We start from the raw sequence: 23,255 nt of genomic DNA, 5'->3' as shown, positions 1-23,255 counted from the left end.
AAATGTTCATATTTTATATATTTTTTTTTCAACTCATTTTGTTAATTTCATTTAAGCATTTTATCAAGTTCCTCAATCCTTCTTTTTATCTTATACATTTGACCAATTTTCTGTTCAGAATATAATATTTGTTCTTAGAGTTTAATAAGATTGCCAAATTTATAATGAACTTTTTGTACTATTACTATAAATCTTATAAATTATCGAGATCCTTGAAGACAGCAGTTCGGTAATTATACTGAAGTAGAGCTAAAACTCTGAGGTAAAACAATTTCATTTGTTACAAAAAATGTTTGTCCTCAATAGTACATGCAACAATTTGAAAAGGTCATTTGTGTTTTACTCCAAAAATTCTTAAATATTTTTATGTTAATGATTATATCGTCCAGATAAAAAAAAATTTCTGTTAAATTGTACTAATTTTCTTGGATGTGGATGATGATGATGATGATGATGATGATGATGATGATGATGATGATGATGATGATGATGATGATGATGATGATGATGATGATGATGATGATGATGATGATGATGATGATGATGATGATGATGACGACGACGACGACGATGATTATTATTAGTTATTATTGTATTTTGTCGATAATTAAAACGACGATGACGACGATGGTAACTATAATCTATAATACCTACTCATCATCATTTTTTAATAATTATATATCTGTATTGATGAATAATTCCGATTCTTGATATGTTAAATTATACAAAATTAAGTGAAAAATTTATGTTCAGTTGGGTACCATTTAGAAAGAGATTTTATCATGTTAAACAAATTGAAATTCAAATTTATCTGATCAAAATTATCTTATTTTCCACTTTCTTGCATAATTAGGCCATACAAATGTACAGTTTATACTTTATTTAACTATAGAGGATTATGTTCTATAGTCATCGTTATTTTTTTAATATGTTCTCTTTTAGTTTTTTATAAGATAAATTAGAATCCTATTTACTATTAGCTTAGTGGATATTAGCTATTTTTTAGCTAATTTAGCAAATTAGCTACTTTCAAGATACTTAAATATCAATTAGCTGTCTTGTAAAGATCTATAATATTACCATTTAACTACAAATGTCTTCTTATTATTGCTATACATACATTACTTGGTTTCTATAGTAAAAAGGTCTTATATGGAACTTAAAATATTATTTTTTATAAAAAATAAATCATTTTCCATATGAGACATAAATATGACATATTAGCAATATTTTTAAAAGGAGTATCATGTACTGTAATTAATAAATTATTAATAAAAATTCTGATAGCATGCTTTGACGTGGAAAACTCAGCTAAATAAATTAATAATTAATTTATAATTTTACTTTAAAAATAGACTTGTGTACTTTATAGTCGATTATTTTTTTATTCGTATTCTGTTTTTTTTATTTTTTCTGCTATTTATCGTTGGTATTAAGTATGACTAACTATACAGCTTATCGATATATAAAATGCTGTTCATGTATTCTATTATTATTCTTGGAAAATATAATTTTAAATCTCCCATCGTCTACCCTTTTACAAAGTAAGACGTCTTTCATATTCGTAACTTCCCATATTAACCAAAAAATATATTTAACATATATATTTAAATTATTGCACTTCTGCAGAATTCATTTTATAATCAATCTATCACAGATCGATTTATTATCTAATTTTTTGTTACTTGAACATTTAAATTATGTTCTATATGTTCCGCGTATTTGGTACATTTTCATTTTAGTAAATTTCTTGAATAGTACATATTATATTGCCATCTGTTTTTGTTCTCTGAAGAGATTTACCAATCTATATACAAAATAGATTAACTTAAATAAATTCCGCTTTTATGAGTCAAGTAGATTTTTCTATTTGTACAGCAAATAAAAATTAAATAATTAATATTATTTCTTAAACGTAATATTTAAATATATTTGTTTTAATAACTTTATAATTATAGTTGTAATTGTAAATATCAGGATTAAAACAATATTCATATTTATGGCTTGTATTAAGTTCAAAACTTGAAAGAAATTATTTTTAATGATTAAGAAAATTACACCGATCTGAACTATACTATTTTGCTTATGAAAGACTACTTTGTTTATTATTATTATAATAAATATTATAATTTTATTACTTCTTATCATTTTATGGATCGAAAAAGAATAACGAGTACTCTATTTTTACGCTTTGAATATTCGATTCTCAACTTTAAATGTTTGATACATATTAAAATTAATTTAAGATCAAATACGTACAATAAGAAAAGTATATCACATTCAGCTAATTATTAAAAAATAAAAAATTTATTATTTGATTTGCCTTGGTGTAATTTTATTTCTTTATATTATGACAAGAATTGATTTTTTTTTCATTTTAAAAACATCAATTAGTATATTTTAAATTGGTTGTAAATAAATTATTTTATTCGAAAATTCATATTTCTTTTTTTATAAATAACACTATCACCTTAGTAACTGTATAGAAGATATTTATAATTTTTTTTTTCGTATATTTACTATAAAAAGAATTCACCTAGAATATTTAAGAAATAAATAGTAAAAAAAAACTAAACTAAGTTTAATTAAGTATATAATTATAATAAAATTAAAAATGTGTTTAATTTTATAATTATGTACATATTTCTAAATATTTACATACATATATAATTTGTATATAATTGTATTGTGACATAAATATTTGTAATTAAAAAATGTTTATAAAAAATATAAAATCATAAATTAGATTTGATAACCTCTAATGGTATATTTTCAAGATCACATTTGGCGGTAATCAATATAAGAATATGGACAGATTGATCTAAGCCTCGTAATAATGATGTAAATATCACACGCGCGGCCTCATCCACTAAATCCCACCAGGACAGAATATCAGGTACATATAACAGAGACGGCAGTGTATGGCGTGCAGCCTTCACTTTCTGCAGAAAATTAAAGTGAAAAAATAATAAAACATTATTTAATAAGAAAATAAATAAAAAGTAAATACAATATAACAATTTATTTGAATGTGTTTATTTGCTATATAAAATATTAATACTTAAGTAATAAAAAAGTAATGGAAAAACGCACGTATCAATGGCAATTATTTTTAAAAATAATTAAAAATTTTTTTAATTTTAGATTTTGATATTTAAAGAAATTTGTAATGTAAAAGTAAAATAGTAAAATATTTATATTAATTATTATAAAATTAAAAACTAAAGTTTAAAAAATTACAGACTTTTGTATATGTAAAATAATTTTAACATATCAGTAAAACTAAAATTAAATTAAATTAAAATTAAAATTAAATCTTTGTAGAGTGTCATATATAATTTTACTAATATAATACATATTATTTATAGTTTAAAATCTTATAAAAAGAATATTCAAATGTATTGTTTTATTTATAACAAGTTTTAAATTGTTTTACAATTATTTCTAATATATTATAACGTATTCCTCTTGTGAAAATAGTAACTATTTCATAAGTATGAATCGCAATTGCCATACAAAAAGTTATTTCATTCTTAAATACTTTAACATAAAAAAATATTATATATTTTTTTAAAGTCTATCGTATATTTAAATATACCAATTAAATTCAATGAGTACGTTCAATTACTTTGTATACTGACTTTATAATTATTATAATATATTATTTGATGTAAATATATATATATAAGTGAATATCGGACAGGACTACCAATAAATTTTGTTTTTAACTTCTTTAATTTTAACTTCTGGTTGTACGGTCACAAAATTTATATTGAATATTTTAGGAACTTTGGTTTTCTTTATAAAAAAAAAAAATGGAATTAGCCTGCACAAAAAGTTAAAAATTTTCTTTTTGAATTTTCTTTTATGAAATGAAATTTTCATATTTCCAAATTTTTTAATTCAAAAATAAAAATTGAAATTATATTAAAAATTTTTTATGAAGAATTTAATTTATAAATGAAGAAAAGATCTATAATTAAAGTAAAGGATAAAGGAATATTATGTTTCACTTCTGATATAACAAAAATTGCAAACATTACAATCCCACCAAAAAATACATGTATCTTATACTAGTATATAGTATAATAGTATACTAGTATACTCGTATAAAACAGTTGATGTTTAGCAGTGTAAAAGATATCTATAGCTTTACGCAAGAATTTTTAGATTTACAAAACATATTAAAGTGTCTGAATTCGATTTGAAGAAACCTTTAACAAATCCGTAGGAATTTCGAAAAAATTATATATAATTTGAATTTTAATAAGAAATAAAATAGTCAAAATTATAGTCACTAAAATTCAGTATTGGCATATAATTTAACGTATTATTATAATGCGTGGAGTTCTATTTAAACAATTTTAATATATACATATGATTGAAATATACAATATACTTCATCGATTCATGCATTATTTTAAATATATAAAAGGTTTAAATATTTTTTCAATATGAAATTTAATTATAAATTTAATATTCAGTTTATATTTTAATTTTTAGTATTTTTCTTTTTTTAAAAGTAATATATTTGCTTTATGTGTATTTAATTTTTTTTTATTTATGATTTTACTTTTGTGCATGTGTAAAAAAATAGTATCACAATTGTATTTTATCTGTAATGTTATTATACCATAATTATTTGCATATAAAATAATTTTAAAAAATTTGTTGGTATGAAAATTATCATATATTGAATACAATTATTAACAGGCTTTGAGAAATTTTTGGAAAATAATAAAATTCAATTAAAACAATTATTACTTGAATAATAGATTCTTCTGCAGCTCTACCAGTTTCTTCAAAAAGTGTTGTCACATCTAAAATATGGCAAGGTAAATGTTCCAATGTATGTAAAATAGCCGGTCCTATATGTCGAGTATGACAATCATCAATTCCGCATAATAAAATCCTGGGACAATTGGTTGAATGTGATGTTTTAATAACTCTAAATATATGTAATATTTTTATTTACTTTATAAATACAGATTATATTTTATACTTAATATAGTTTCATACAATATATAGTTAAATATTGTTAATAAATAGCTACTCACTAACATTTTATACTAAAAATTATTAAGTATAAAAGAGAATTTGATGATTAATTAGTATATAAAATGTAGGATTTTAGTAATAATTAATTTTAACATTTAGAGTATAAAGAGAACTTAAAAAGATGAAAAAAATTAATCTGTCACGGCGAGAAAAGATTATTACTTTGATTATTGTAGATCATCTATATTGACATAATGATGATAATATTGATAATATTTTTTATAAGATTTTCAATACATACTTGTAGATAATACTAATCAAATGGCTAATAATTACTAGTAATAATTATTATTAACTAATTCATTAGTATTATCTATTGGTATACATTGAACATTTTTTAAATGTATTTTTACTTTTAAACTTACATGTTATATTTTTAATACTTGCTTCCAAGATTGGGATCATATTAATTATTTTCTACACTAATTTTGACTTCGATATATTTATAGCATTATTTATAAATATATTTCTAAATAAGATCTTTTATTTATTATCCTCTGAGCATGACGATATAATTACATATACTCAATATAAATATATAAGGAAAAAGTATATTTTATTTAATAATATCGCAATTGAAATTTTATTTTTCAATTTATATACAAAATGGAACTATAAATTACGTCTGCAATTTTTACAGGATTTTAACTCTAAAGTAGTAATAGACTATATACTTTAAATTTAAGTTGACTACTTGATTTAAAATAACCAGCAAATTATTGTTATATATCAAGGCTTAGAATATATATTTAAAGCTTTTAAGTTGAGTATTTCAATGTATATGTAACTTAATTAGTAAAATCTTGTTATAGACTGAAACTATTAGATATTAACATTTATCATTTAAACATTCATAATAATGTTAATCACGGTTATAATCATAATCATTATTAAGTACGCATATCTTCATTATTTATGTACCGCAAATTATCTCAATAAATTTATAAAGTAATAAATTTATAATTATCATGTAATAAAGATGAGCTTTTTATTAATCCGAAATACTTTCCCAATTTCAATGGAAATTTTTGTGAAATAAAATTTTAGTAACTGCTATTATTATATTATTCATTGATATTCCAAGATTCAATTTCAGTATGTATCCGACTATTTATATCCATACTAAATATTATTTAATAATATACTTATTGTACTTTCTTCATACATTTTTACTACATACTTATATTATGCAGAAATTTTTATAAATTATAAAATCTAACTAATATATACATACATACAAATTTGTAATGGGAAATGGGTAGTAACAAACCTCATTAACAAAAAATGTATGATATAGTTTATTGTTCTTCTTTTCGAATTATTTATTGTCCCCATCAATGCTCGGGACATTGTAAAATCTCTCCAATCATTGCAAAGCACATATTCTGGTATGCATACCCTATTATATCATATTAGTATAATAAATACTAAGAAGTAAAAAGAAATTGTTTTGTTTTGATTCCTCCATATAAAGTAAGACCGTTGTGTTAATTTAATAAAATTATATCTCGACATTAATGTCTCGCCCAGATCAAGTCTCCCTTTCAAAAATAAAATCTACAGTAAATCTATAAGTCTGGTGAATTGAAATACATTAGTGGGAGCTAAGAATTTTGTTAATAGTAATTGTTACACAAGTTGTACGCTTCGAATCACTGGCAAATATGGTACATTTATAATGAACTTCATATGAAAATATATGATGAACAAGTCATTTTCAATATGTAAAATTATATAAATGGTTATGATTATATATAGATCATTTATATTATACATAATTTGTTCATAAGATATATTTGAAATCGTCAGAGTTTAAAAGAGTAACAGAACATTCAAGAACTGATTGCTAGCTTCCAATAGATTTTACTTAAAAAAAAGAAGGTATAAGTTGCGGTCTTCGTGTTTAACAACACATTTCCAGTAATAAAACTAATATTTTGAATTTCACTAAAAAGTAAACAAGTTGACACTAGGAAGAAAAAAAGGAGTCAAGTTGAACTCGTAACCAAGATTCTGATATCTATTAGGAAACTGAAAGTTTATAGTGAGTTAAGTATGACATTTGTACATACATTATCTTCTGGGAATGGTATATAAATAGCAATAGTATAAAGATAATATAATAGTAGCAATGCATTGTTAGAATGATAAATATTTTCTTTATTAAGATAGGTATGAAAAAAAGATACTAGTATGCAGTCAATGCCGAATAAAGGTTAGAATTTACCTATGATAATGCATATGGATATATTTGTTTTCACCAATCGCAAACACAGAAATAAATAGACCTGTTAAAATAATTGGTAACACCTATTCGCTCATTTAATATTTGACGAAAATAAAACTATAAACGTATAAAAGAAAGTGAGTAACTAAAAAAACAATTGTAATATGACAAAAAAAGAAGAAGTAGAATATGAATTGATAAAGGTATAAATACAGAATTAAAATGTTTGAAAATATAATTCTAATAATTATTAATGTCAAATTACACATACGTTTAGTTTATATCAGAAATACTATTTATAATCACTCATCTCCTGCAATTCTTGTTTATTTAGGTATGATAGTGTGTATATGCGCGTGCATTCATGCTAAATGACTAAAAGATATAATTAATAACAGATGTCTAATTTATTAATTAATGTTTTGTTATTAATTATTGTTTACTTAATTATTGCAGAAATCTGATTATTCATCTGTATATAATTTTATGTCATGTGTAATTATTATTATACCTAAATATTAATTTATTTCTCACAAAATAATATATAATATTGACGCATTTATGTAGTTCTAAGCTTCAATATAATTATTTGATATCGTAATTATAGGTATGCACAATGTTTACTATGCCATTTAAAGAACATTATTATTTATCAAATTCGAAATTACTCATAATATTATATATGAAGCAATCAAATTAGTAATAACCACCAGCCAACCAATAGCCATCAGTAATAACCACCATGACTTTGACTCAATTTTCTTGCATGGCTATTACTTATAGTAACTGCTATAAAACAGTTATAAATTTTAATCAATAAACTTAACAATGTAGCTAGACAAATATTTTTGATGAATTATATATATGAAATTTATATAGTTTTTCAAAAGACAATTTTAATTAAAAAAATATATATAAAATAAAAATTTATACTATAAAATATAGCTATGAAATATAAAAATATTTATTATCTGTTAATTTATTTATCTAAATGATAAAGAAGATACTGTATCGATATCGAAGTATTATAAATTGGTTGAAATACTAAATAATATTGATCAGATTTATATCATAATTATTTACGAAGGTACTATCTTCCATAAATGTCTATCCAATAGATGTCTTAGATTAATTAATAACACGCTTTTTAATAATATATATCGTTACTTATATTACTATTTTTAAGCATAAAAGTATATGAGGTATTGTAAAATTAACCAAGATTAAAAAATGTTTAATTATGCTTTACAAATACTATATTCTTGTAAGATATTCAAAAAATGTAATTAGTGTTAGTGTTAATTTTTTTAATAACCTTTTCATATCAAATATTTAGAAAAAACTAATAAATCTAATTCACTGTTATGAGAAAAAATATACAACATATTTTTTGTACCTGCGATAATTTTTCAACATTTTGTATTCAATAAATCTTTTACTAAATATATAAATTAAATAATTAATTATATATTCAAATACTATAACAAATTTAAACACTTTTTCTTACGAATCTTCTGATGTTATCATTTCTGTTGGACAAATATTATACAAATTTGTCATAATATGATTCAATATATTTTCAAGAAGTGGTCGAATTTCCGTCGATAATGTTTTTACCGGTGCAATGCAAACACGATGTGAGGCCGGCACTATGTTCTGCTGGGCTTTAATAAAATCTAGTTTTTCAACCTAGAATAAATTTTTTTTAATATTGTATTTGAATGAAAACATATTGTTTTTTAAAATATATTTTATTTCATTTTATTTATATATTATAAAAATGTACTATCTATAATTTATTGCCACATATTTATAAATGGATATTATAATAATTATAATATTCACAATTATAAATATATTGAGTTTAATGTATGTAAGTTTGGGATTAGTTATGTATAAAATACAGGACCTGTATGGAAAATATGGAGAACTATTACTAAAATAGTATTTTAATGTCCAGTGATTATAACACGTGTTAACTCACGCGATTTTCATAGACATTATAATTTGTTGCAATGTTGTACTAGATAAAAATTCGCAGTAATTAAACAAGCAACTACTTCACTTAAAATAGCATTTCACCCATCAACACGTAAACCGTAGCAATCTTACTTCTAACCCACCATGTAGTTATAATTACATCTCTATGTCTAACAGCTGTCGTTCGATATTGAATAAGATCCTTAATTATATCATTATATAGATTAAAATCGAGTCAGAGCTTTGAAGATGCATTGCTGTATTCATTATATCTTATACCAATTAGGTATTTTTCAATTTTCTGTGATGGAAATTCTTGGTTGCATGTACTTATTCATTCCCTATATTCAATCGTTCCATTCATTGCTTCATCAATTTACTCTATAGGTCTTAAATATACTTCTTACTTTAGTTTTTATTTAAATTACATAAAATATTGTTTCAGTATTGTAGTATTTTTATAGAATAGGCTCGTGGTTATTATACGATGCCACGCCTTTTAAAGTCAGAAGAGGAACATTTTAGAAGGAATGTTAGAATTTTAATTTAGCGATAGAATAAGAGAGAATAAAGGAGATATAAGCGACTAAGTGAATACTTATATATTAATTATTATTCAATATTAAATTAAAATTGAAGCAGGGTTCGTCAAATGTTTGTATTCAATTTTTTTAGATTAAAATATATTTTATTTTATTAGTGTTTATTTATTATTCATTCACATAATGGATTGATAATACTATACATGTATTTTGTAAAACATTCGTACTTCGCCATTTACATCTGTATCACGAAAAAGTTGATAGCGAAGAGTGAAGCTTATGTCACAATAGTTACTAAATATTAAAGATTACGTATGGAAGGCTTATTTGTGTTTTTTTAACTTCCTCATTAAGGATTGATTTTAATAAAAATGTTTAATATTTTATAATAATCTATGACATATATGTCTAATTTATGACATAACTAATTACATGTCTTAAATATTATATATATATATATATATATATATATATATTATAGTAAAAAAGAGATTTCATTCATGCATGTATATGTAAAATTACCAAATTTACACGAAATGTTTCGTTATAGGCTATATTATCTCATATTAGCATTGAATCAAATTATTAGTATAACTGCATGCTGCAGTCTTTTTTAAACTAGTTTCATACTATAATTTTAGAACTTTGTAATTCTCACACAGTTAATAAAGTGTCTTGCAGTATTGTCTTCTATAATAAAATCGAACCAATTGAAAAAATAGGATAGATTATTTCGAAAATTCGTATAAATTATATTTAAAATAAATTATAAATCTACAAAATAATCTTTCTATTACGAATTTTTATAATATCATATCTTATTTAAATGTTTTTTACAAAAAGTATTCATATTTTCTTATTGAATTTTAATAAAAATTGAAATTATAATTATATTATGGTAATTTTATTGTATTATACAATAAATATTCAAAGTTTACCTTTAATGATCTTTCGTTTATATGATGCTTTGATTTGGTAGTATATATTTGAGGATAATTTCTCCTAACACAACACATTACAGCCTCGGTACAAAGAGCCTGCAAATCACTACCACAAAAGCCAACGGTTATTGATGCCAGATAAGCAAGGAATTTTTGTGGTGGCTTCTGTTTCCAATTTTTTACATGTATCTATTAAAGAAACAAAAAAATGCAATTGTAATAATGTAACAAATAATTAAAAACTAATCATAAATATTAAATTTTATAATAAAAAAAAAAATAATATTTAAGATATTATTGTTATACCTTAAATAACAGAATTTATGATGGATATTGAATTATTTTTAAATTAAAAAATTTACGATGAAATTATTTTATTTACACATTTTTGCATGATCTCATTATGTGCATATAAAATACCTTTGTAATTGGTTTTATTTCTTTATTTAAATACATTATTTTTGGATTTTTTATTAGTTAACAAATAAAATGATTTTCCTATACAATTTTAAACTAGTGAATTTTTATACTATATAATTTAAAATTTCTACATTTTTATCTAAACATTTAATTCAACATATAAATTAATAATTTCTAAGAAAAAGACTAAAAACAACGATTTTATTAAAGATATATATAATATATTTATATATAGATAAAATATGCACATATTATATATTTATATATTTATTAAATTTAGATATCTTCACTTAAAAACAATGCTTTTCTTTCAAGTACAATATAAAATCCTATATAAAAATATAATAAATTATTTTGAACAACATTATGAAATTCAAGCTTTACTAGCTAATCATAATTGAAAGATATTGAAATTAAATATTTGAAAGTTTCAGAATATTTATAATTTCATATTTTAATGACATGATATATTCTATTTTTATTTTGTAATATATTGCATTTTGTATAGAAATTAATTTTTTTGTAACAATAGATTAATGAAATCTAATAGTATGTATTAAGCATTAATGTTATAAGATGTAATAAAAAGTGCATGATATCACAATAATGAGCAATATAAACTATATGTAATAAGATATATGTCTAAATTATTATAAAAACTGAATTAGCTTAGATTAACTCTTGTTTATTGCTTTGCGAATCTCATAAAGAGATTATAAATTTTTTATTTCCACAAAGCATTTTGTTTTGATTTACTTAAGTATACCAGAATTTATCATAATTTAAAAAATTTTAGACAAAACCTTAGAATTAGGATTTTTTTTACATACGATATATTGCAAAGATTCTTTAGTTGACACAAAGAGATTATAATTTGAATAAATTCTATTTTCTAAATTCAATATTATAAAATAGTTTATATAAGTATTATGTTTATTATTACATCAAAATTTATAGAATTGTTAAGTTCCATTTATTAAATGCATTGATTTATTCATTTGAAATAGTAAATACTTTTATCATTAATAAATAGTAAATTATATTGTTGTATATAAACTTATAAATTATATGCCGAAATAAAAGAATATACTAGTATTCTTCAATTTACAATGTTTACTATTATTTAAACAAATTTTAAATAAATTAAACCGTGTTTTGTTCTGGAATAAAACTCGCGTTCTACCTATAACACTTCGAGTACATTATTCATACATTATTATGTGGCAGTGTTATATAAATAATTGTAACTAACTAAAAATGCATAGGAATAATGTTAATATTGAAATTTATTTAAAGTTTCAATAATATTTAAAACATAAGTTTCCTATTATAAAATTTAATAAAAAATTTATACGTTCTATAATTTCCAAAAATAGCAAAAAAATAACATCAATCGTTTATTAAAACTATTTTATGGAATAGTTTTCTCTAATTTTCAAAATATACTTATATTTGTAATAATTAAAAAATATAAAATAATTAAATTTGTGATAATTTCATAGATGTATATTAATTCTTAATAACTTTATATATATTTAACTATGTCAGATTTTTCTTTCACAGTTTATGATATTAATTTATGAGGTTTATCAATCATTAGTAATATATTTAATGAATAATAAATTTTATATATAATTATTACAATTTAAATTTAAATAATTTTTTCATTAGAATAATATTTATTATAATGTTTGTTAAATAATAAGATTAACTTTGTGTGCATTTTGATGTAAAGTATAAGATTCGGGTATACACGTTTTACTAAATAAAAGTATGAACTTTATAAAATCGAGTATATAATAACATATATTGGGTAAATATATAATACGCATATTATATAAACTGTATAATAGTTATATATATATATATATATATATATTATTTAATAAAAACATTCAATAATTAATAGATTAAAAAAAAATTAATTAACAAAAAATTGTTTTAATTAAATTTTTTTATCATATTTTTTAGATTAACAAGATAAGTTTTTTTAGAACTCATCAATGACACGTGTTTTTCTTCTTTTTAAATTTTTTTATCAGATATAAATTTGATACGTAAAGATAATATACCAAAAGTATGTCTTTTCTGGCAGTAAAACAAGGCAAAGGAAAGTAGAGTTCTCTATCGAATCTTCCAGGTCTTCTCAGAGCTGGATCAATAGCATCAAGCCTGTTAGTAGCTCCAATTACAATAATTTCTGAATTATTGTCTAAGCCATCCATTAAAGCTAGTAGAGTTGATACTATACTTGCATGAACAAAATCTTGACGACTCGATCTTACTGGTGCTAGTCCATCGACCTCGTCAAAAAAAATGATACATGGTCTACTTTGCTGTGCCTAGATAATAATTTTACAATATATTTATAGAAAAATATAAAGAGAAAAATATATATCAACTAGACAATACTAACCATTTGAAAAATTTTTTGAAGTTTCTTTTCACTTTCACCAACCCATTTGCTTAAGCAATCAGATCCCTTTCGTGAAATGAATGAAACCTTTCGTTCAGAATTACTACATTCTACTGCAAGTGCACTTGCAACTAATGTTTTCCCTGTACCTAATAAACAGAAAAAATTCAAATTCATTACAATAATTAAAAATACAAAAAATACAGTAATTGAAATTTATATTAATGCAATATATTAATTATTTATTTCGTTAATACTTTTTTATATAGTAAAGCTAATTAATTTTGACATATTAGAATTTAAAAGTGATAGCCGAGGCTCACGTAGTATAGTTATAATATAATTTATATAAATGAGTATAATATATTATCTTTTGGATTTCCAACATTTTTCTTTGTTCTGAATTTCTTGTGAACATAATGAATATGAATAAAAGAATACTCGATATTAAAATTCAATTTCCTTTTTGTGCTTTTATTTCCGTATACAATAAGTATTTGCTGATGAGCATAAATATCTATCAATAGTAATACTTGCTACATAAAATTTACTACAAAAATTAAAATTGTATATCTATATTGATATATAAAACTAAAAACACACTATATACTTCCTTTAACTACTATTATTATTAGAATAATTCCATAAGATACAAAAGGATAACAAATTGAAAATTCTAGAGCAGTTGCATGTACTTAGTTCGTATAATAATTAGTTATGATTAAAGAAATCTTACGTAATAAGTAAGGGTAGATAAAAAAAATAAACAAAATTTTATTCTGTTTAAAAAGTATATTCGAACTAACCAAAAAGCAATATCAAAAACAAATTAAATAAATTAAATCTAACAACGACCTGATTAGGATCGATAAGCTTTAAAAAATAACTATTAAAACGTCACTTAACAAATTTTTGTATCGAAGACATATACTTAATAAACACAGTTAATATTTTGACACAGATCAAATAAACCTTTTACCAAATTATTATAAAATGAACAATAAAATAAAAATGGATAAATATTTTTCAGTTTGTATAATCTAATTGCAATTCATAGATTTAATAAATCAAGTTAATATCATTTAATATAACAACTATTAATATCTCTTTTGTACATTAGATTTGTATATTAGAAAGAATATGAGAAGAAATGGAAAAGTTTGGAAATAATGACAAAACGTAAAAATTATGAAGCACAATTTTAAACATTAAAGTAAAATTTAAACATTTTTCCATTTTATATTTATGGCAACAGCGCCACCATTATAACTAATTATTAGCAATTTCCTATTCAATTATAATTATTCTTATAGTAACATTCAATATTTGAGTACTAAAATAATGTAAAATAATATGAAATATTTTCAATAAGTGTTAATCCGTTTGGCAATATATAATAATAATAATAACTTTGCAGAGTAATATTTACAAAGCTAAAGTTTGTGTTAGTTAAATAACATTTGATTAAATTATTTTTATTTTGCACCAAGAAAACTAGTAATAATATTCAAAACGTATTTAGAAAAAAGATTTATGAAAGAAAAAGTATTCCATGAATAACCCTTAGCTGTATTAGACAAACTTATTATTATCAACATTTAAGCCAATGTACAAATTAATAAATTCAATAATTCATTTAGCGCTGAATGAGGAAATATTTTAAATTTTAATACATACGAAAAATGATTATAATTTAATAAAAAATAAAATAAAATATATGAATGTAATAGCAAAAAATATAATTAAAATTATTAAATATATTTCTATTAACGTGAAGATTAATGTAGAAAACAATTAATATACATAACTCTGAAAAATTATGATAAAAGTAATAAATAATAATAATACTAATAATAATACTTATTATTTATAAGTAAATCGATCTATACTATACTCCTATTTAATAAAAATATAAACTAGAAGCAAGATAAAGACTTATTTAAACTTGTGAATACAAAATATTTTGTAACTATTAAAGTTATAACAAAATTTTTTTGCAGATATATACTTTTATAAATTTGATTTACTTAGACAAAGATGTTATCAATCGGCCATTAAATGATAATTTTAAAGCAGATCTAAAAATTATGTTGATAAATATATTGTATGTAGAAATACTAAATTATCAACCCTATGATATTCATGGTCATATGTATAATCATATGAAAAATATACATTAGTTTACATATTAATAAATATTTTCATAAAAAATGGTACAAGATAATCGGTTCTTTATAAGATATTTAATAATGGCCAAAAGTACTTTCACAAGCTTAAAAAGAAGTTTTTAAGAAAGAAGTTGTGCTTAATTTATATATTTTATATGTAAGTAAGTTTACACGAGGATTAAAGAAAATCCCCAAATGAACTTTATCTTATTTTTAACGCGGAACCTTCAAATAATTGGAGATTCTTATAACCGATTCCGATTTTTTATAACATGAAGTATAATTTGATTTTAATAAAAAAATTTAAATAGTTTGTAAATTACTTAAACTTTGGTCTTGTTTGTAGGTAAATATAAGAATTAATATAATATATATTATGTATTTGTTCATGAATAACTAAAACTTTTAATCTTCAAATATATCCAAGAAATAAAAGTATTAATGTATTTAAATACACTAGCAAGATATTAAAGAAAAGAGACTGATTAATATTTAATTATATAAAAATATAATCGTAAATATACAATCAGACAATATAAAAAATACAATTTTTTTCATGTAAGCTTGTTTCTGGCTTTAAATATTAAATTATAAGCTAAAATTTAAGTAAACCTGGCGTATATTAATAATTAGTTTTGTATTTAAGTATATGATAAGTATGTGGATGTGTGAACTGTTCAAAGTATATAATAACGATGCAATCAGCCATTCCGAATATACTAAAACACTTTTTATTTCTATATAAGGAGGTTGGTGAATGGTGTAGCAGATGAATGTCCATTACTACAGATGTTCACCTGAAAAATTCTACTCTTTAAAGCCTCAATAATATTCTTACATGTAACCTTTTCCAAAAAAATCACTGTATAATTGTTTTTTAATTGTGTCTAATTTGCAAAATTTATATGTATATATGAATATAAATATGCGTTTAAATATAGTATATATATATATATATATATATATATATCAAATTGAACTTATTAATTAATGAATACGCCTCATTGATTATTATATAGTATTTATTTACATATTATTTTACATATTTATTATTAATTTTTATATTATGCATATAGATTTTGTTTACGTTATTACAAGAATTTCTAAATGAATTTTGTAGATAAATTTTATTAACTTTAAAATCTAAATAAAATTCATTATTTCAATTTCAATTCATCACTTATTTTTTTCAAGACCGTTATGTATGGTTATTATAATTTTCCTAAATATTATAAATGCTCGATAAAAATTATTTATCTGTGATAGAAGAAAGGTAAAAATAATATAAACCATGAAAGTAACATAAGTTAAGTATAATTAAAATGTAAACGAGCATACAAGAATATAATGATAAATACAAAATCTACTTTAATTAAAAAAGATGCATAAAATTATATTATAAACTAGAACATACTACTGTGGCGATGTGTGTCAGTTTCTAAGCGATAAAAAATTTAAGCAATGACAAATTTTTAATATATAAAGAATAAAAATAAAAGGAGAAAAATAGTCAAAAGAGAAAGGTAGTATTCTAATAAATTTCTGATAATAACTAAATTTTTGTATTACTACAAAACTATGGATAATAGGTATTTTTGCTTGAATCTTGAGTTCATTAGGAAAACTTTCTATAAAATTTACTCTTCGTATAAAAATATATTTAGACATGGCTCATATAATATGCCACTGTATTATATGTAAACCAAATTTTATAATATAAAATTGCTTTTAATGGCTTCACTTCATATATTGTGTAATCGTAATTTTTAATAGTGCATAAATGCGTTATACAAAACAATAGCAATTATGACAATTCTTGATATTTCATATTACAGATTTAACTATAATTCAGTTTCGATAAATTGGAACGGAAATTTTATCACAGCTCAATTTACAACTTTACAAGATTTTGCAATGTGTCTCTTAAGAAATTTAATAAGACCATTTTCTAAGAATCTGACTACAATGGTACACACATACACGCGCGCGAGCGCGTATAATCGGCTGAAAAACAACAATCCATTCATTACATGCAGTTTATAAAGCTCGTTATGGCTATAATGATATCTTTTTAATAACAAAAATGGAAAGACTTCTCCAATACAATTACTCGACTTAATAAGTATTACGTGATAATGTTGTTAATTTAATATGTTTTAAACTCAAAATTTTATATAAAAATATAAAACATGCAACAACTCGTTATTAGTAAATTATAACTAGTTTATATTGAATGTTGTAAGCGATTTTTTAAAATTGTTTTTAAAACTATTGATTGTTCTGTTACGATTTATTTATTTAAAAAAATTCAAATATATAGTAGTATATACTTAAATACCACTTGCGACGATAACAAAATTATAAGATGATTAATATATATAAATATAGATAATAAATATTGATCTTATTTATAAAAAATCATATACATTATATAAACTGTAATAAATTATAGTTCCTCTAATTGTTACCTATTTCTTCTTCTCTAACTGTCAAATATTTATATTTATAATTAAAAAATGAAAATTCACTAAATAAAATGACTATCAGTTAAATTCACTTTTAAAAATTTCTTAGTATATTATGATAAAATATGTCACCAAGTTTTTAAGTTAATGTATTAGTAAAATAAATATAAGTGTATTTATTATAATACCATATATCTTAATTATAAATCGATGAATAATGAGATAATCAAAATGTTTTCCCTTAAATTTGATCGTATAATTTATATACAAATGAAAACTTGGAAATGTCTATTTGCTTTTTCTATCTGTTCTGCCTGTGTGTATTTGTGCACGCATTTTTTGATACTTCAGCATTAATAAGCTACAATTTTTATTATAATTTATTATAATTAATAGAATTTATGATTTACTAAATTCAACATTAAATATATATATAAGTATTATACAAATGCATTTTATTAATAATAAATCTCAAAACACAATTATGCTATTATATTAATTTTTCTTCATTTAGTTTCAAATAATGCATTTATACTAGAATTTTTTATATTTATGTATAAGTTAAAATGAATTTTCTTATTAATTCTAGTTAAATACTCATATGAAATTTTTTTAAATTTCAACAGAAAATTGAAAATTTATTTCCATTTCAAACAGAAAAAATAATAGAAAAAATATATATGTGTAGAACAAAAATTTGAATAGTCAAGTATAAATGCATTCATTCTAATGAATTAAGTAATTAACTTAATAAATATATTGAAAGTTCACCTGGTGGTCCATAAAATAAAAGTCCTCGTGGTGGTCGAAGGTTAAATTTTGCATAAATATCTCCATATATAAGAGGAAATAGAACCATTTCTTTGACGATTCGTATATGCTTTTCAAGACCACCAACGCAGGAAAAATCTTTTATACCAGCCATTCTACTTAACTTTTCACGTATGTTCAAAGTGAAAAAATCACTTTAACGTAAAATTAAGTACCAATATTCAGTTAATCCATGAAAATGTTCCATTCAAGAAAGTAATTATTATACCTATATAAAGCAAAAATAAGTATATTAAATAATAACATTTCACATTTATAACTTAAATTACTTGCATTGTTAACTGGTTAGAAAGATGTACTGGAATTTACGTGAAGAAAGTCGTACGAAAGAATTTCATAATCCCAACATTTCGCCTTTAGAAAAGTAAACGTTAAAAAACACGCGAAGTAAGATTTTTAAAAATCACGAATAAAAGTTAATTTCAAGTCAAACGCTAAATCACTTATTTAATTCGAATATTTTCAATTTTATAATTTTGTTTATCATTGAATTTAAATCAATACATATTAACACTCCATTAAGTAATAATGAAATATTATATACAAGTAACTGGATTTCCGAAAATGTATATCTATAATTTATTCTACAAATAATATCTTAATTTTAAGTAATAAAAATAATAATAATTATAATAATGAGACTAATTGAACCAGAATAATATTATAAATTATGGAATTCCTATTTAAATTTTGAATTTATCAGCTATTAAAAATTTAAATTACTATATACAACATATATCCAAATATAACCTGAATAAACTTATATAAATTATGAATAAATTCAAACTTCTATATCTCTGTATATTTCTATATATCTTGTAAACTTAAATAAAACAAATTTTTTAATAACATAAAGATTACTCCTACATATAATTTTTATATTAAATATATTATAGAAATGAATATTTGAAAAGTTAGCTAATTAAATTTTAAACCGTTATTCATATAAGTAAAAGGTGATTTATTCTTTTTTAAAATAATAATTTTATTTCATGCATCTATAATTGAAATAAATATATATTATTTTCAAAAGAAATATCGGAATATGCTTATTATTACTTTTTATAAAATGAACATAAAATATATTAACATGCTTTGTTTGTTAAAATCATAATCAAAATGTAAATATAATATAATTTTGATAACAATTTAGTTAATAGAATTGTACTAAATTAAATATTAAAATTTTATAAATAATTCATTTAAATAAAATATATTTAAAATATATATTTATATATATATATACACAAAGATTTCTTACTATGTGTACTTTGTATATATATATATATATATATGAAGTTTCTTTAAATGTGAAAAACATTTATAAGTATAAATAAATGAAGATTGTTTTTAAAAGTATATGATTTACGAGACAGAAGTTCAATATTTAAAATTTCATTTGAAAAATTGATGTCAGATATGCATTCATAAACATTACATATAATTATAGTAGAAGTAATAAATATAAAATGATTTTAAAGTCAGTGGCAAACAATAATGAATTAATTAAATGAAAATAAAAATAATAAATACTGGTGAAAGTTAACGTTTCTTTATAAAGAAAATTATATCTGTGTAAGAATCTGAATAAGCGTAAAAAGTAAAATACATGAAACTAATAATCTAATTACTAGGGAAAGTATTTACATATAATTTTATATTAAGCGATAACATAGACGATTACTTATTAATTTCAAATGTAGAAACTATAAAATACAATTAGTCAAATTATCTACAAACTGTAAACTTTTAGATTCATCTGATTTCATCAGCTGTTACTTTTAGGTTTAAAATATAGTTTCAATTCTTATTGCATATATTATATATATCTTTATTCTACTATTTGATTTATAGTAATTCAGAAAATCTTAATAAACTAAAATATTATTACTATAATAATTTAAAATTTCATGTGTTTGTATTATTTTAATATTCATTAATATCAATTTGTAACCTTACGCATTTGTAACATAAGATGGAGTTAGAATTCTCGTCTCACAAGTGCATCAAAGATAAGCATATGCAAAATTTTCAAAGATAATTGAAAACGTTTATTACTCATTGATATAATTAGACAACGGTTCTAGAATTTTTTTAGTATTAGTTTTTTCGTTTTAGTATTTAGGCTCTTTTGTAGATTTAACTTAATTCTTACAGCAATGTCACTCATGAAGGTCAATGACACTCGAATAGTTTAAAGTATGAAAAATATGATATATGCTATTCGAGAACATAGATCCAAGGTAAAATTTTTAGTATACATATATTTTATTATAAATATATTCTGGCTAAATAACTAAAATTAAATTATATGTTTTTTGAAAGACCAATGAATACCCTAAAAAGCAAATAATTTGTTTATATATATTTCTTTCTTAATATTTTATTAGAATCTCAAATTATATTTATTTACTATATTTTAGCTATAAAATATTATATTATGACGAAAAATATTAGAATCGAAATTACAATATTAAATTATTTTGTAGTAGTTATAGATGATACCATCATATAAAAAAATCAAATATCTAAATAATGTTTATTTGCTAATCATTCTTAATACAATATAAATATATTTATAATTTTGAATAAAATATTTATATTTATAATTTTGAATGAAATATTGTTGATAATATTCCTTAATTAAATATAGTTGCAATTTTATATTTTTTGGTTTTTCGTGTAATCCTATTATATAAATGAAAGGACTGAGAAATAGTGCAAAACACGTAGTGTTATTAATAATATTTATAAAATGTAGGCATACTTATTACGTAGAAAATATTTTTTTAATAATCAAATTCTTAGTAATGAAACATTACTACCTCTTGCGGTAAACTACAGAAATCACATATTGGATTCAGTTTGGAAAATAAAACCAAATCATTTCGAAGAATATATTATATTATTATGGTTATTACTGGCCGTTATACCGGCAATATTTGTTATGTATAAAAATAATGTAAACTTATTAATATTATTGTTGAAAACACTTACATTTTAGCATACATTTCTACTTATATAATTATAGAAACAAACCAACATAAAATATATTAAAAATGATTTCATTGTATTTCCTAAAATTAACAAAAAAATGTAAATATGAATAGTATTTAAAATGGTACGTATAATTGAAAAAATATAACAATTTATTTTTTTTTCCTTTATTAAAGGAATGATAATCCATGCGTATTTGTGTGTATCATCAAACAATTGTTTTAATTCTTTTTAAATACTTTAATGATAAAGAAACGTTCTTAGTATTTGAAGAGATAAAAATATAGGTTATAAATGAAAAAATAGAAACCCCGATTACACTTAAAAAATGGAAAACTAATATAAAAATAAAAATAATATATAATATTCTGCATTATATATATATATATATATATATATATATATATATTAAATGTATTTAAAACGGATAAGAATTGAGAAAAACTAAAGCTATTTTTTGTATAAATATTTAACTAAAAGGAAGACATTTAAACAGAAGAAAATACATGAAGCGGACATTAGGATTGAATAATATAATTAGTAAATAAAACAGAAAGTAAATAAAAGTATTATATGAAGAAATAGCAAGATCAACATTTTTTGTCAATGATTGTATTAGAAACAGGAGAATATGGGAAAAATATAAAGGAAGATTATTAAAATACATTAGAGTTAAAAAAAGCACAAAAAATATTACTATAATATTAATCCAAATTATTGAAAAAGAAAGAGAATAAATAAAATATAAAAACTAAATATAATGAAACAAAACGTACAAAGTATATACAAAAAACTAAGTTTGTAATGTAAGATCAACATCTATAAAATTAAAGAATGAAAATTAATAACTAAATATGGATATAAGGAAATAAAAGTGAGAATATTATACAAATATAGAAAATGTAAATTAAAATACCCATTGTAATATATAAGTCTTGTCAGAAAATCTAGCAATTATTAGAAACCAAAAAGCAAAGATTATGTAAAATAAAAAAAATAATATTCATTTGTTATATTGATATTTAAAATTTTTTTAATTTCTTTTTGATGTTTCAACATTTAGATAATTTTTGATAAAAAGTATATTTGTTATTTAAAAAAACTTTAATTTTAAAACTTCGTAAATTATAAATAACTTTCCTACAATTTATTTCTAATATTAAAATTTATGTCTTAAAACGAATATATATGTTAAGACTTAATACATGGG

The 23,255-nt window shown here is 21.1% G+C and overlaps 1 protein-coding gene across 1 annotated transcript in view; it reads right to left on the bottom strand.

The window, feature by feature from the left end:
- Positions 1–19,250, bottom strand: part of LOC105368443 (ATPase family AAA domain-containing protein 2-like) — a 29,415-nt gene extending 10,165 nt beyond the window's left edge. The window contains exons 1-7 of the mRNA XM_011507453.1: positions 18,989–19,250; positions 13,585–13,733; positions 13,241–13,510; positions 10,746–10,937; positions 8,793–8,974; positions 4,765–4,948; positions 2,757–2,942 (exon numbers count right to left, since the gene is read on the bottom strand). Coding sequence (XP_011505755.1) covers positions 2,757–2,942; positions 4,765–4,948; positions 8,793–8,974; positions 10,746–10,937; positions 13,241–13,510; positions 13,585–13,733; positions 18,989–19,142 — 1,317 coding nt within the window. The 5' untranslated portion in view covers positions 19,143–19,250. The remainder of the gene's footprint in view (positions 1–2,756; positions 2,943–4,764; positions 4,949–8,792; positions 8,975–10,745; positions 10,938–13,240; positions 13,511–13,584; positions 13,734–18,988) is intronic.
- Between the last annotated feature and the right edge of the window lie 4,005 nt (positions 19,251–23,255).

Source organism: Ceratosolen solmsi, unplaced genomic scaffold (assembly GCF_000503995.2).
Source record: "Ceratosolen solmsi marchali unplaced genomic scaffold, CerSol_1.0 scaffold6, whole genome shotgun sequence".
Classification (NCBI taxonomy): Eukaryota; Metazoa; Arthropoda; class Insecta; order Hymenoptera; family Agaonidae; genus Ceratosolen; species Ceratosolen solmsi.
This window is presented reverse-complemented; position numbering and strand designations above follow the sequence as displayed.